This window comes from Adiantum capillus-veneris, chromosome 30 (assembly GCF_014529385.1).
Source record: "Adiantum capillus-veneris isolate H3 chromosome 30, ASM1452938v2, whole genome shotgun sequence".
NCBI lineage: Eukaryota > Viridiplantae > Streptophyta > Polypodiopsida > Polypodiales > Pteridaceae > Adiantum > Adiantum capillus-veneris.
In genome coordinates this window covers 5,595,482-5,609,964 of record NC_140960.1, presented here as the reverse complement: position 1 = coordinate 5,609,964, position 14,483 = coordinate 5,595,482, and the positions used below count along the sequence as shown (strand labels likewise).

General features: G+C 42.5%; 1 protein-coding gene across 23 annotated transcripts in view; it reads right to left on the bottom strand.

The window, feature by feature from the left end:
* Window positions 1–14,265, bottom strand: part of LOC147417477 (uncharacterized) — a 124,629-nt gene extending 110,364 nt beyond the window's left edge. For 5 of the 23 annotated variants that reach the window (XM_086507499.1, XM_086507498.1, XM_086507500.1 and 2 more), the window contains exons 1-2: window positions 703–975; window positions 94–166 (exon numbers count right to left, since the gene is read on the bottom strand). In XM_086507499.1, coding sequence (XP_086363625.1) covers window positions 94–166; window positions 703–888 — 259 coding nt within the window. In that variant the 5' untranslated portion in view covers window positions 889–975. Of the gene's footprint in view, window positions 1–93; window positions 979–13,415; window positions 13,484–14,028 lie in introns of those variants that run through there. The other 18 variants (XR_015187353.1, XR_015187352.1, XM_086507508.1 and 15 more) reach the window with 10 other exon arrangements.
* Between the last annotated feature and the right edge of the window lie 218 nt (window positions 14,266–14,483).

Genomic DNA, 14,483 nt, shown 5'->3' with positions numbered 1-14,483 from the left:
AACCATGACATTACTTTGTTGGAGTTGGAGACTACTAAAGAACCTAGGCAGAAAAGCATATCCAGAACTGAAGTATTACAAAAATTGAAGTACCTGCGGTGGGCAGATGTGTGATGTTAATAGTCGGCGCATCTCCACGTATCTCCACAGCCCATCTCAGTAGACCCTGAGTTGCAGAGAATCAAGATGAATTTTGAGCACCGATCCTCAACCTTGCAAAATAGCAACGATCCATTAATAAGATCAAAAGGTTATTTGAAAGTCTTTAAAGGCCCAGAGAAGGTGCGGCGCCTGAAAGCCCCCTGCAAAAAATAAAGCGCAGACCAACACAATCTCGGGAGACCGGGCAATTGAGAGGAGAAGTGATTGCGTGCACGATACAGTGGAAGGTATCGCAGGCACCAAGCCACTCTATCATGCCTGTGATACCCTCTCTTGTCCGTTGTGTGTGCGCGTTCTTGTCCGGTATCGCATGCTTGATACAGTGGGAGGTATTGCAGGCTCCAAACCACTGTATCGTGCCTGTGATAGTGTGTTGTCGCCCGCGCCCCCCCCCCCCCCCCCCCCCCCCCCCCCTTCCTTCTCTCAAATCACGGATCAGCCCGTCTTGATTGCCTACACCTCGCACCCTCCCCTGCAGAAGCTCTTGATGCGGAGCTTCTTTCAGAGCTTGCATAGAGCAGTAGGCCTGATCGCACCTACCTGCTTCGCCCGCAGGTTCCTGACCCCTCGGGCCTCGGAGCCTGGGCGGCTCCTGAAGGGGCGGTGCAGACGATGTTCCTCTCTCTTCACCCGTGCATACTCTAGGGGCAACAGTGATGTGAAGGGCCAGGAGCTAGACTCTGAGGGGGGCGGGGCCTTCACGGGAACGCAGGGGTTGCCCTCCATAAGAGAGCCAGAGAAAGAGGCCCGCCTCCCACTAGAAGCTTAGGCCGCAGTGCGCACCCACTCTGTCGACACACGCAATACACGAGAAGAATATTTCTTACAAAATAGATTCGACCGTGAGACACTTCTTTTAATAACCGTCGCTATATTTAGCCTTCTGCTGTGAGTTAATAAAGTCCTCTCCAAACTAGTTGTACCACTAACTTCGCTCGCGTCAAACTCAGGATAGAGACTACTGAGCCGAAGTCTAGCAGCTGTACTGAAATTGACACGTATGGTAGGGCACTGCCTCCTTGCAGGTAGTGATATAGGAGTACTAATAAGTAGTGATATAGGAGTGGTGCTAGGGCTCGGGAAACATTTTTTGTGGACCCGGTTTTGGACCCTTTTCACACGCATATAAATAGGTTAACTCTTAATTTGAGAGGGATAAATCACACCAAAAATCTCATATTATAACTAAAAATTCCATAATTTGAACCGGCTTGAGAATCTTCTTGCTCAGACTTGAGCAGGCCATTTTTCGTTTTGAACAGGCTTTGGATAAAGCTAACCTATCTTTTCCCAAGCCTTGAATTATTGTAATTGTGGTGCCTATCTAATCTTGTACACATTTTTTAGGCTCCCTTTTAGGCTTTTTAAGGCTATTTTTTAAGCTTAGTAATAAAAACAGCTTCTCTCTCTCTCTCTCTCTCTCTCTCTCTCTCTCTCTCTCTCTCTCTCTCTAGGTAGTGTCGTCGTCTGCACATTAGTGCCGGCCTTGTTTGACATTGGACAAGCATAAATTTTTGGGAAAATTACCAAAATACCCCTCTAATTTGTGGAAATTCCCAAAATACCCCTCAAATTTCAAAAATTCTCAAAATACCCTTGTATCTATTTTGGTTGGATTGTTCAAGATCTTTTAATTTTTATTTCTTTTTGACAATTGAGATCCATTTTGCGTGCTTAGCATGTAATTTGTCACAAATTACCTCGCAAAAAAAAGGCAATTATGTCTAAAGATAATGAAGCAATTCATCTCCAAAGCCTACATAATCAACTCAAACTTTGGATTTAGCATCTTATATTTATAAGCAATGAGTCTTCTTATAAAAAGCTACAAATTTTTTAATCTTTGGAGAAATTTAATTTCACAACGAGGGGTATTTTGGGAATTTTGAAAAATTTGAAGGGCATTTTGGGAATTTATGACAAACTATTGGGTGTATTTTGGGAGTTTTTGAAATTTGAGGGGTATTTTGGGAATTTCCACAAATTAGAGGGGTATTTTGGTAATTTTCCCTAAATTTTTCAAGTCCCCCCTTGGCAGCCGCCCTAGGCCCCCGCATCAGTGTTCTAGAGCTAGTTCAAATTCGAGATTAGCCGGTTTGAAACCAAGAAAAAGGGAAGAAAAATCGGCAAAAATTAAAAGGCAATAGTTCAAAAATCTTGTTGGTTTTCATCTTGAGGAGAAGGAAACAAGGAAAATAATTTCTTGAACAATGCTTCGCATGCATTTTCCTACATTTCTCTGTATATATACGTCTAACTATCTTTACTATTATCTATATCTAGTCTTTACTTCTTTATCTTTATCTTTACCTTTATCTAAACTAACATAATATGGCGGAAGGGGTAGCCCTTTACACTTGTCAAATCTGCAACATGAAGGCTAAACTTCAAAACTGAGACAAGCCCCTGTGCACGCAATAGAGAGAGAGAGAGAGGCCGCCGAAGGCGGCTGGCCGTACTAGTTATATCTAATGTACCTTGGAAGCCTTGCCACGTGGCATAAGGAGATGGATTGCAAGGGAGAGTGGAGGCCAAGGCAAAGTTTTTTTTTTTAAAGAGGAAGGCCTTGGTATCATGTGTGGATCTCTCTCTCTCTCTCTCTCTCTCTCTCTCTCTCTCTCTCTCTCTCTCTCTTTGTGTTTGTGTGTGTGTGTGTGTGTGTGTGTGTGATAGCACGGTGATGAGACCACAGGGAGCTTCAGAGTCTTCATCAAACATTGATTTCTACAAGTCGGTAGTATACAAGGGAGGAGATGGTGGCAAAGGTGACAATGCAGAGTCCGAGGGTAGCGATGATGCCTCCTCTGCAATAGGTCACATTGAACCGGGTGATGTTTATACCACAATGCATTATCGCAGACACAATGACGATGCTGATATTGACATGGAAGACGATGATGTTGATTCTCCTCCTCCCTTACTTCAGAATTTAGCCTTGCGATTTGCAAGCCCTAATGCCTTTGATGTCACAAATGATCTCTAATTACTGAGTCATTCGTTGTTCTTCATAGTGCAGCTACTTCCACAAAGGATGCAGGAGCCCTTCTCAAAAGGTGATGACCTCTTTATTCCTCTCAAATACATGTTGAAAGATGCACAAGTTGCTAGATTAAGAAAGAGGAAGAAGAGGTAATAGATGATGCCTTCCTTCTACACATTTGTGATGAAAAAACCAGGCGAAAGTTAGGGGAGGCTTAGGATTTGGAACCAGTCCAATGGACTCAACTAGGAAACACAGCTTAGTAATGTGCAGATGGCTGCCCATCAACAAAGTCAAGGAATTCGAAAAAGGGTAACCCTGCATAGAACAACATCACTTGCGAAGGTCCCTCCTCAAAATATGAGTTGCTCAATGGACTCGGTAATTTTCACTTCATTTGTATTTAGCTAAAGAACGATACATAGAGATTGCAGGCTTCAAATGAAAGACTATTTGGATTGTTTTGAACGTTGGGTTAGGTAAAGGGTCATTTGTAGAAGAGTTAGGTACAAGCTATATTGGGCATTTGGAGGTGTTGTCTCTAGCTACTCTAATACTCTGGATATGAACTGGCTTATTTATGTAGGAAGTTGATGTGAGATCGTTAATCAACGGTTCTTGGAAAATACACTCTACTTGGTGTTTCTTTGGACGACACGTAGGCCAAGTTATTCTTCCTAAAAGCATAGAAAGTGCTCCACAAGCTTCGAGTTCGGAGGATTATCTTTTTAGGGGTGCATTGACTAGATTGTTGTTACATACACTGGTGCCTCAGTAATATCAGTATTTACTTGTAGAGACAGTAACTAAGGTTGTAGCTTTGGGCTCTAAGGGTGTATTTACACCATAACTTTATAAGTTATAACTAGACGGTCATGTGAAGGTAGAAAGGTTCTTCTTGGTTCGATAGTCTGACAGTTGGGCAATTGAAGGGTCTTGTAGTAGTTCAACTACACCATGATGCTTGTAATTCGTGTGTGTTATGCGAGAATGAGCAATAGATATATGTTTTGTCTATCCATGGTGTTCTTCATTGATTCTATCTACAATATCATCTTTCAAGTATGTAGTTAACAATAGTTCCCTATCCCTGTACTGTTATTATTCTCTTAAAATATTGTTAGGGCTGGAGCCCCTAACACTTTGGCGATCCTGTTTGCTTTGGCCATGGTGCTAAAGAGGAACGAACTGGGCAAAGGAGAGACTTTGGGGTCGTTTGTAAGTTCTTGAGTGTTGAACTTCCTGTTTAGATTCCTGCTCGTTTTTGTTGTGGTGCCAAAAAAGGCACAACCTAGAAGAAAAATGTGTTCAGGGTTCTGTTCGTTTTAAGTTCTTGTTAATTTTCAAATTCCTGACAGCATCCAGATAGCAGTTTGGAATCTAAAATTTGTTGTTTGCAGTCTACAGTTTGCATTTTGCAGTTTGCAGTTCAACTGTTTACATATTGCAGATTATAGCATTCCAATTTGCAGAATGCAGTTTCAATCCTTTAGTTTACAGAATGTAGTTCTAGGTATTTCAATTTGCAATGCAGTTTAAGCAGTTTCAGGGTTTAAAGAGGTACAAATGCTCTCTATTATTTTGATGTGTGATTAATGGCAAAGAAGAAGAAGACAAAGTGTGCAATATGTCAAAAGTATGAGCACCGCACAAAGGAATGCCCTTACATGTGCAAGCCTTGTCAAAAGGAAGATGTATGTGTCAAAAAATGTATGCATAAATTGTGCAAGAAGTTGTATCGAATTGTCAAATCTTTTCGAGATGCATCAGATCATGAGAAACTATGTGATGCACAAGAGGATTTGGATGATTTTTGTAAATCTTCTTGACAAGGCGGAAGACTAGCATGAAGGCCATGAAGGAAAAAGAAGAAAGTCGTGCTCTAGTACACGTAGGATACAGATGTTGCAAGAAGCAATTGAAGGCTTGACAGAGAAGTATGAAGATCAGTTTCAGGAGGAAGACGAAAGTGATGGTGAGTGGGGAGTTACAACAATGTTTCCCTTAGTTGGAAAAAATCAGGTACAATCATGTTTAACTTCTCCAAATGCACTTGTTGTAAGTCCCAAATCAATGAAAGAAGTTCAAGCACAAAGCCAACCTGAAGAAGTCAAGAAGGTGATGTTGGAAAGGGGAGAAGAAAAGGAACATCCTAAGAGCCAAAAAGGAGCACTTAGTATCCCAAAACCACACTCCAAATAGACTCAAGGGTTTGCAGAATGCTGAAGAACTTGAATCAACAATAGAGAGGTATTTGCAATCAGGTCAAGAAATTGAAGACAAGCGTGGGTCTAAAAATATGCAAGGTCATGAAGAAGACATGCAGATTCTAGTAGAAAATATGCAAATTTATAAGGGCATGGAAGGTTCTGAAGGCATGCTTGTTTCTAAAAATTTGCAGGAAATCGAATTTGTGAAAGACCAGATTACTGTTTATGATGTAAAGACTTTACATTTGCATGAGACTAAGAGAAAGGTTGAGAATGGGTTAGTCAAACATGGAGATGTTGAAGTTCAATGCAAGCTAGATGGAGTCCAAAATATGTCGTGGAAGAAAGAGGAAGCCAGGAGCAGCTCATGAGCCAAAGGAGCCAAGAGGACTGCCAGCTATCCCCAAACCTCACATCAAAGAGACTTGTATCTTTGCAAGAAGATAACAAGAGCTACCCGAACGAAGAGTTGGCGATCAAGAAGAAGGGAATGCAAGTGGGAGTGAGCCAAAGAAACCACCAATATCCCCTACAAACCCATATACCAACCCTGGACATCAATCTTGAAGAGGTTGAAATTCAAGAAGAGATCAGATTATAGTGTACTGAACAGGAAGAGACAAATATAGTTGAAGACATAATGTGTTTTGATGATGAGGATGATGTCATGAATCAATTTTTTATGTATGTTGATAAGGAGTATCCCACGAGTGGCATTCCAACAGGTGTTTTTGCTAGAGAGGATGTGCTTTTTGGAGTGTTGAGGACTAAAAGCCAATTTCCAAACATGGATATGAGTTATTCAGGTTGTGAAGATAATGATCTCAAAATTCAAGTCCCTGAATTGCAAGTTTCAATGCCGAAGGTCCATGTCTACAAAATTCCATAATGTAGGCCCCTGAACAAAAACTTACTGATTTGCAAAGAGATTTTGTTCGTGAATTTCATAAATTTCAAAGTCTTGTTGTTTCTCAAGCAAAGATGATTAACTGTTCGTCATTAGATTTGAAGAATGAGAGAAATTCAAATCAAGTGGCAACAAATCAAGCCATTTTTATGATCGATTGACTTCAAGAAGAGAAGCAATCATTAGTCTAGAAGTGCTCACATGTGTTACCATATACATGTGGTAGTGATGTGTGTGAACACACTAGGACCGTCGGGGCATTTTTTCCCTCTTTAGGAGGTTTTTTCCCCCGAGCATTGTATATACACCCATCACTCTAGGGCTATCTATCTTTCCATTGCACACTAAGTAACACACTCTCTATTGTGTGCCTTGAGCTTTCTTCGTCTTCTCCAAGCTGTGTGTGTTTCTCTGCAACCCTAATTCCAACTATTGGTATCAGAGCAGGTTGCGTCCTCCCGGGCTTAGTCACCAGCTGCTCCAGTACATGCCTGTTCACTTTCTCCGATTTCAGTGAGCTTTGGCGAGCGTTCGCAGGTTCGCTCAGATTTACGATTTGGGCTCATTTCGGCCTCCGTTTCCACTACAGGCAGGTCTGCATATGCAATTTTGTCATTTTGTGCAGAATTTTTGTCAGTGTCATTTTCTGCATAACAGGTGCCCTATAGTCTTCTACGGTTTGTGCTATATAGCACGTGTTGTTCTCGCTCCGCTTCTCCTATTTTCGGGCAGTTTTCACATCAGGTGCAACATTTACCATGGCTGACCACAACAACACATATGTGTTCAAGATGTTTGCTGCTGAGGACAGGTTGGATGGGGATAACTACCCTATGTGGGCTTATATGATGCAACATGTTCTTGTGTCAAAGGGCGTCTGGAACATTGTCCAGGGCATTGATGTACCTCCTGGTTCTGAGGATGTAGGCGATGTTGAGGATGTTGCAGGTCTTGCTGATGTTAGAGTTGTTTTGCCTACGACAGAACAAGCTCGTTGGGATGTTAAGGATGCGCAGGCTCATGCATTGATTGCGTTATCTATGAAGCGCACCATTGTTCCTCTTATCCGTTCAACAAAATCTGCAAAACAGGCTTGGGATATTTTGGCTGGTCTTTATGCAAGTCGCAATGAGGCTAAAATTGCTTTGCTGCGTAAAGAGCTGGAGTCGAAGATTATGCACGAGGAAGATGATATGGACACTTTCCTTGCTACTGCCAAGGATATCAATGAGCAACTTATTTCTGCAGGAGAAGTCATTTCAGACAGTTCCCTTGTACAGACTGTTCTTGATGCCTTACCAGATTCTTACCAGACTTTTGCTAGTACTTGGAGACTTATGACCCAAGGAAATCCTGAAGTTGTCAAGTTTGATGCATTATGCACATTGTTGTTCCAAGAGTCACTTTCCAGGAAAAACAGGACTAGGTAGCGTGCAGTTGAACAAGCTTTTATTGCTTCTCAAAGAAAGGGTGGGAACAACAATGCAGCCACTTCTTATGGTTCTGCTGCGAGTGGCGAAAATACCGTTCCTAATGCTTTTGCTGGCAGCACTTCGTCTGGCAATTCTGGTGATAAGGGCAATAAGAAGATGCGTTGCCATTATTGTAAAGCTAATGATCACTTGATCAAGTCGTGTCCTAAGTTGAAGGCCAAAGAGGCTAAGAAGAAAGAGGGTGGTTCCACTGCAAATGCTGGTTCCACTACAAATGCAGCCATTGTTGAGTCTTCTGTGAAAGGAGATTGTAATGCTGATGTTGATGCAGAATGGGCTTTTAGCACAGAGTGCACTTACAATCCTGTTGTCCATGATGCATGCTTTTCAGTTGTTGCAGATTCACATGTGTGGTATTTCGACAGTGGTGCTACAAAGCACATTACCTCACATCGTGAATTGTTTACCTCTCTCGAGTCTGTCCCTCGTGGGAATTCAGTCACTTGTGCCAACAATGCCTCTTATCCAGTTCATGGAGTTGGAAAGATTGTGCTTACTTCTGCTAATGGCAATTCTTTCACACTTGTTGATGCACTTTATGTACCTGGGATCAAGAAGAATCTCTTGTCTGTATCCGCACTTGCTAGACTTGGACTTGTAGTCAAATTTGTGGATGACAGATGTTCAGTTCATGATCTCAGTTTTGGTGATGAAATTGTTGCATCTGGCCTTTTGTGCCGTGGGCTGTATAAGCTCACTTTGTATGACAAGTGTGGACAAAATTTTGAAAATGCCGTTGTAGATTCAAGGGCTATTTCAGATGCAAAACTTTGGCATGCACGTTTTGGTCATCTGAATTTTGCCAGTTTGCTGCGTTTGCAGAAATATGATATGGTTGCTTCTTTGCCACCTCTTGAAGCACCTGTCAAACATGTTTGTGAAGGCTGTATTTTGGGTAAGATGCAGCGTTCTAAGTTTCCAAAGGATGGTTCAGTCTGGGCCACATGCAGGTTGCAGCTTGTGCATAGTGATGTTTGTGGGCCCATGCAAACTCCGTCCTTGGGCAATTACCTGTACTTCATGACTTTCATTGATGATTACTCCAGGCATGCATGGGTATTTCCGCTTAAAGCGAAGTCCGAAGTTTTTATGTGCTTCAAACAATTTCTGGCTATGGCTGAAAATGTCTCGAAATGTACTATGGGCACCCTCCGTTCCGATCGAGGGGGGGAGTATATGTCTCATGAATTTAATGCATTTCTGGCTAGTCGTGGGATAAAACACCAATATACAGTGCCTTATACACCTTAGCAAAATGGTGTTGCTGAGAGGAAAAACAGGTCACTGACGGTCAAAAGTTCAGCTTTGCCGCATTCTTTTTGGCTTGAGGCCATCATGTGTGCCACTTATGTACTAAACAGGTGTCCTACGAAAGCATTGCAGTCTATTACTCCATATGAAGCATGGCATGATAGAAAGCCTTCTATTGAGCACAAGCGTGTTTTTGGCTGTTTGGCATATGCTTTGGTGCCACAAGTGCAGCACAGAAAATTGTATGATAAGGCTGTCAAATGTATTTTTGTTGGTTATAGTGCTGAAAGCAAAGGTTACAGGTTGTATCATCCGCAAACAAAATGTATTCTGGTTTCTCGGGATGTAGTGTTTGTGGAAGATTTTGTTCAGCCCTTGCTGTCATGTACTAGAGACAGTAATGTAAGCTCACAAGACATTTATGACACTTTGTTGCCTCTTTTCAGTGGTGGAAATACGAATGTAAGTTCCAATGAGGCAAATGTACAGCCTATGGGGGTTTCTGAAAATGTTATAGATCAGCCTATTACTTATGCAGATGTACATAATGTACTTGATGAGGAAAAGGCTGAAAATGAGCAGGCTAGAGGTATGCCAAAATGGCTGGTGCACACTTTGCGTGACAGTAAATTGGATGCACCTTTGTCTAGTCGTACTCGTTTAGGCTCTCGCCATGCATCTTATGCATCAGATTGTTATGCTTTGGCTGTGTCTAGCTTACATGATGTTGAGGAGCCTATGTCTTTTGATGAAGCACATAATTCAGAAAATTGGATGGCTGCCATGCAATCAGAATATGATGCACTTATAGAAAATGACACATGGACTTTATGTGATTTGCCTCCTGGCAAAAAGGCCATTGGTACGAAGTGGGTTTACAAGTTGAAACGCAAGCCAGATGGTGAGATTGATTGCTATAAGACTCGACTTGTTGCAAAGGGTTATGCACAACAAACAGGCATAGATTACGAAGAGACTTTTGCTCCCACTTGTCGTATGACTACTGTGCGTTTTCTATGTGCATTGGCGGCTCATTTTCGTTGGGATGTACATCAATCAGACATTGTTACTGCTTTCTTGAATGGTGACATATTTGAGGAAGTTTATGTAATGCAGCCTCGCGGTTTTGTCATAAAAGGACAAGAGGACAAAGTGTGCAGATGTAAGAAGGCTTTGTATGGGTTGAAGCAGTCTCCTCGTGCTTGGTATGAGAAAGTTGACACTCATTTGGTTAAACGAGGCTTTTGTAACAGTTCAACAGAAAGCACATTGTATGTAAAGCGTGAGGGTGATGTACTTCTCATTGTGGTTCTTTATGTTGATGATTTGCTGATCACTGGACCAAATGAGAGACATATTGCTGAATTTAAGGCTGATTTGAATGCTACTTTCAAGATGAAAGATTTGGGGCTGTTGCATCATTACTTGGGTATACAGTTTAAGCAGTGTGATGGTGGTATTGCCTTGTGTCAGAAACGTTACATAGAGACATTGCTATGTTTGTTTGGACTCGAGGATTGCAAGCCTATTGCCATTCCCATGGAAACAGGTTTGAAGTTGAGTCTACATGATGCTAGCGATCCTGCTGATGTCACTCTTTATCAAACTGCTGTTGGCTGCCTCATTTATGTATGCAACACGAGGCTGGATGTTCAGTTTGCAGTCTCACAGGTTAGCAGATTTATGCATAGCCGAGGGTCTAACATTGGCAGGCTATCAAGAGGATTTTCCGCTACCTTAGTGGCACTTTACATCTTGGCTTGTTTTATCCCAAGGGGGGATCATTGCCGCCATACTTACATGCTTTTTTGGACTCAGATTGGGCTGGTTGTTTTAACACACGGGTGTCCACAAGTGGTTTTTATTTCATGCTTGGCAGTTCATGTATATCATGGTTGAGCAAGAAGCAACCTACTGTGGCCACTTCGAGTTGTGAGGCTGAGTACAGGGCAGTCTTCACAGCTACGGTTGAGTGTGTATGGCTCAGACGCCTTATGGCTGATTTGGGTGTTGGACAGGACACTGCCAACACTATCTACACTGACAGTCGGAGCGCATTGGCAGTTGCGAGGAATCCAGTTTTTCATTCTCGCACAAAGCACATTGAGGTGCATTACCATTATGTCAGGGAGAGGCTCTCAGTAGGAGAGATCAGCTTGGCTTATGTGCCAACACAGGACAACCTTGCAGATCTTTTCACAAAGGCATTGTCTCGTGAGAAGCTTGAAGCTTTCCGCAAAGCTTTGGGCTTACTCCCCTTTGTGGACTGATCATGTCCTCAGGGCATGGCACTTCCCTTTAGTCATGTGCCAGCTCTCGTTCACCGCATCACTCCAGGGGAGATTTGTTACCATAAACACACTAGGACCGCCGGGGCATTTTTTCCCTCTTTAGGAGGTTTTTTCTCCCGAGCATTGTATATACGCCCATCACTCTAGGGCTATCTATCTTTCCATTGCACACTAAGTAACACACACTCTATTGTGTGCCTTGAGCTTCCTTCGTCTTCTCCAAGATGTGTGTGTTTCTCTGCAACCCTAATTCCAACATCATGATCAATATCTTGTCAAAGATATTCAAGAAGCACTTTTTGACAAAGAAGAAGCAAAGTTTGCCCACCGGGTGTGCCAGGTGTTACAGGCACTGATGCCTCAGTAATAGTTCAGTATTTACTTGTAGAGATAGTAATAGTTCAGTATTTACTTGTAGAGATAGTAACTAAGGTTGTAGCTTTGGGCTCTAAGGGTGTATTTACACCATTACTTTATTAGTCATAACTAGACGGTCATGTGAAGGTAGAAAGATTCTTCTTGGTTCGGTAGTTTGACAGTTGGATATTTGAAGGGTCTTGTAGTAGTTCAACTACGCCATGATGCTTGTAACCCATGTGTGTTATGCGAGAATGAGCAATAGAGTTATGTTCTTCTGTCTATCCATGGTGTTCTTCATTAATTCTATCTACAATATCATCTTTTAAGTATGCAGTTAACTACAGGGACAGGGAACTGCAGTTCATAGTTACCAGGAACGGGAAACCGGAACGGGAACGCGGAACGGGAACGCCGAACAAAATGCCATTCCCTGTTACGGGTACTCACGTTTGAAACACAGAACGGGGATTCGGAACGGGAACTTGGAATGGGAACGGGGAACGGAGACTGAAAACGGCCATTCCCTGTTACTATGCTGCAGTTCCCTATCCCTGTACTGTTAGTATTCTCTTAAAATATTGTTAGGGCTGGAGTCCCTAACAATTGTATGCTCAAGAGTGGCAAAACCAGAAGCATTAGATTGTATTCACTTTGCATAGTACGGGTCTCTATCTCGATGCAATCACATATGCTTACATCTCAAGGATATATAGCATCATGCAAAAAGTTAACTTAGGCAACAAATTTGTGATGAGATCGATAGTCGAGCCTTGGTCATAATGCTACAAAAACATTTCTACAAACCGCCAAGGTAGACCAAGGAGAGGATAATCTCTTCAAGTATCACTTTCAAGAATGCAACAGACTTTGTACATGTTGAATATGGGCAAACAAAACTTGTGATGAGATTGGTAGTCGATCCTTGGTCATAATGCTACAAAATTTTCTACAAACCACCAAGGTAGACCAAGGAGAGGATAACCTCTTCAAGTATCACTTTCAAGAATGCAACAGACTTTGTACATGTTGAAATATGGGCAAACAAATTTGTGATGAGATTGGTAGTCGAGCCTTGGTCATAATGCTACAAAATTTTCTACAAACCACCAAGGTAGACCAAGGAGAGGATAACCTCTTCAAGTATCACTTTCAAGAATGCAACAGACTTTGTACAATTTTTGTACATGTTGAAATACTCAACCATTGATTATTTTGCTCTTGGAGGAAAATATAGCATGAGAAGAATAGAAGTCATGTTTCTTGGGTTGCAGCAACGTGCAGGTCACGTACTAGAGAGATAGTACTAGAGAGACAGGGGGGGGGGGGGGGGGGGGGGGGGGGGGGGGGGGGCAATAGTACCTCAGGTAAGCAAAGCCTTCAAGACCAAAGCATGGGTGATTTCATCTTGAGAGATGCACTCGGTTTGCATTCGCTGGAAACAGACGAATGTCTCACCATGTCCAATTTCAAGGCATATCCCACAATCAGAGCATTCTAAAGGTCGACATTCTGGATAGAAAGCTCCTCAAGCACTTTTCGTGCTTTTTGAAGTGCACCACACTTGGCATACATGCCAGTCAATGCAATGCCAAACACTTTATTTTTCCCCAATAGCCCTTTTTTTCATTCTCTTTGGTCTTTTTCTTCTTCTCTCTCTCTCTCTCTTTGTCTCTCTCTATCTTTTTGAATTAAGTTAAATGATTGAATAAATTAAATAAATGAATTGAACTAAAAATATAATCAAAATTTAAAAAAAGTTACCTGGTTGAGCTGCTTCATGACACCTCGATTATTGCCGCTACACTGCCCTCGGCTTGCACACTCACTGCCTTCAATAAGAAAGATTGATAAGTGTATGTCATTAGAAGATGTTAATGTAACATTTCATTGAATTGAATGGTAAGCTTCCTTGCTTCACATGCATCTCGATTACTGCCGACTGCACTCACCTCGAATTGCATGTGGTTGCACCCTTTAGAAGATGTTAATATAACATTTCATTTTATTCTGTGTGTGTGTGTGTGTGTGTGTGTGTACACACACACACAGTTCTGCTGCTCTGATGACGATGGGGAATGTGTGTGTGTGTGTGTGTGTGTGTGTGTGTGTGTGTGTGTGTGTGTGTGAGAGAGAGAGAGAGAGAGAGAGTTCTACTGCTCTGCGAGAAAACAACCTCACCCCACATCGACCTCTCATGGACCCTTGGTCCTTGCTATGCAGGAGTCCATCTTTCTTCATGTTCATTGCAGCTATGCAGCTACTCCAAGTGCATTGCCAGTGAACAATGAATATTACCCAGATAATGGAGGGAAGGAAAAAGTGTGTGTGTGTGTGTGTGTGTGTGAGAGAGAGAGAGAGAACGCGTCCTGCTTACCCCCTTGTCGAGGTGTGTGGCCCTACACACTCCAGCCACCCCTACAACCCTACACACTCATGCCACCCTCCAACTTCATTGGGTAGGCAACATGTGGAGCGTTGGACCTGCCGGACCTGGTACTCGTGGTGTTGGCATGCATCTGTAGCCTTGACGCTCACTTTGGCATCCGCTCCACAACAATCAGCCCTACTCCCTTGCGCCTGCACAACGGCAACCAACAGTCAACTCACTCCTTGACAACAACGTCGTCTGTCACAGTGATTGCATGAATGCTCCACACACACACATACACGTGCAGTACAAACCTCATCACCAAGGGAGCAAGCACCTGTTATGAAGCCTTGACACGTGGCAAAGCTCCCCCTTCCGCCATATTATGCTAGTTTAGATATGGATTTATAGACATAATACAGGAAAATGACCCACACATGGCAAGGCTCCTCCTTTTGCTA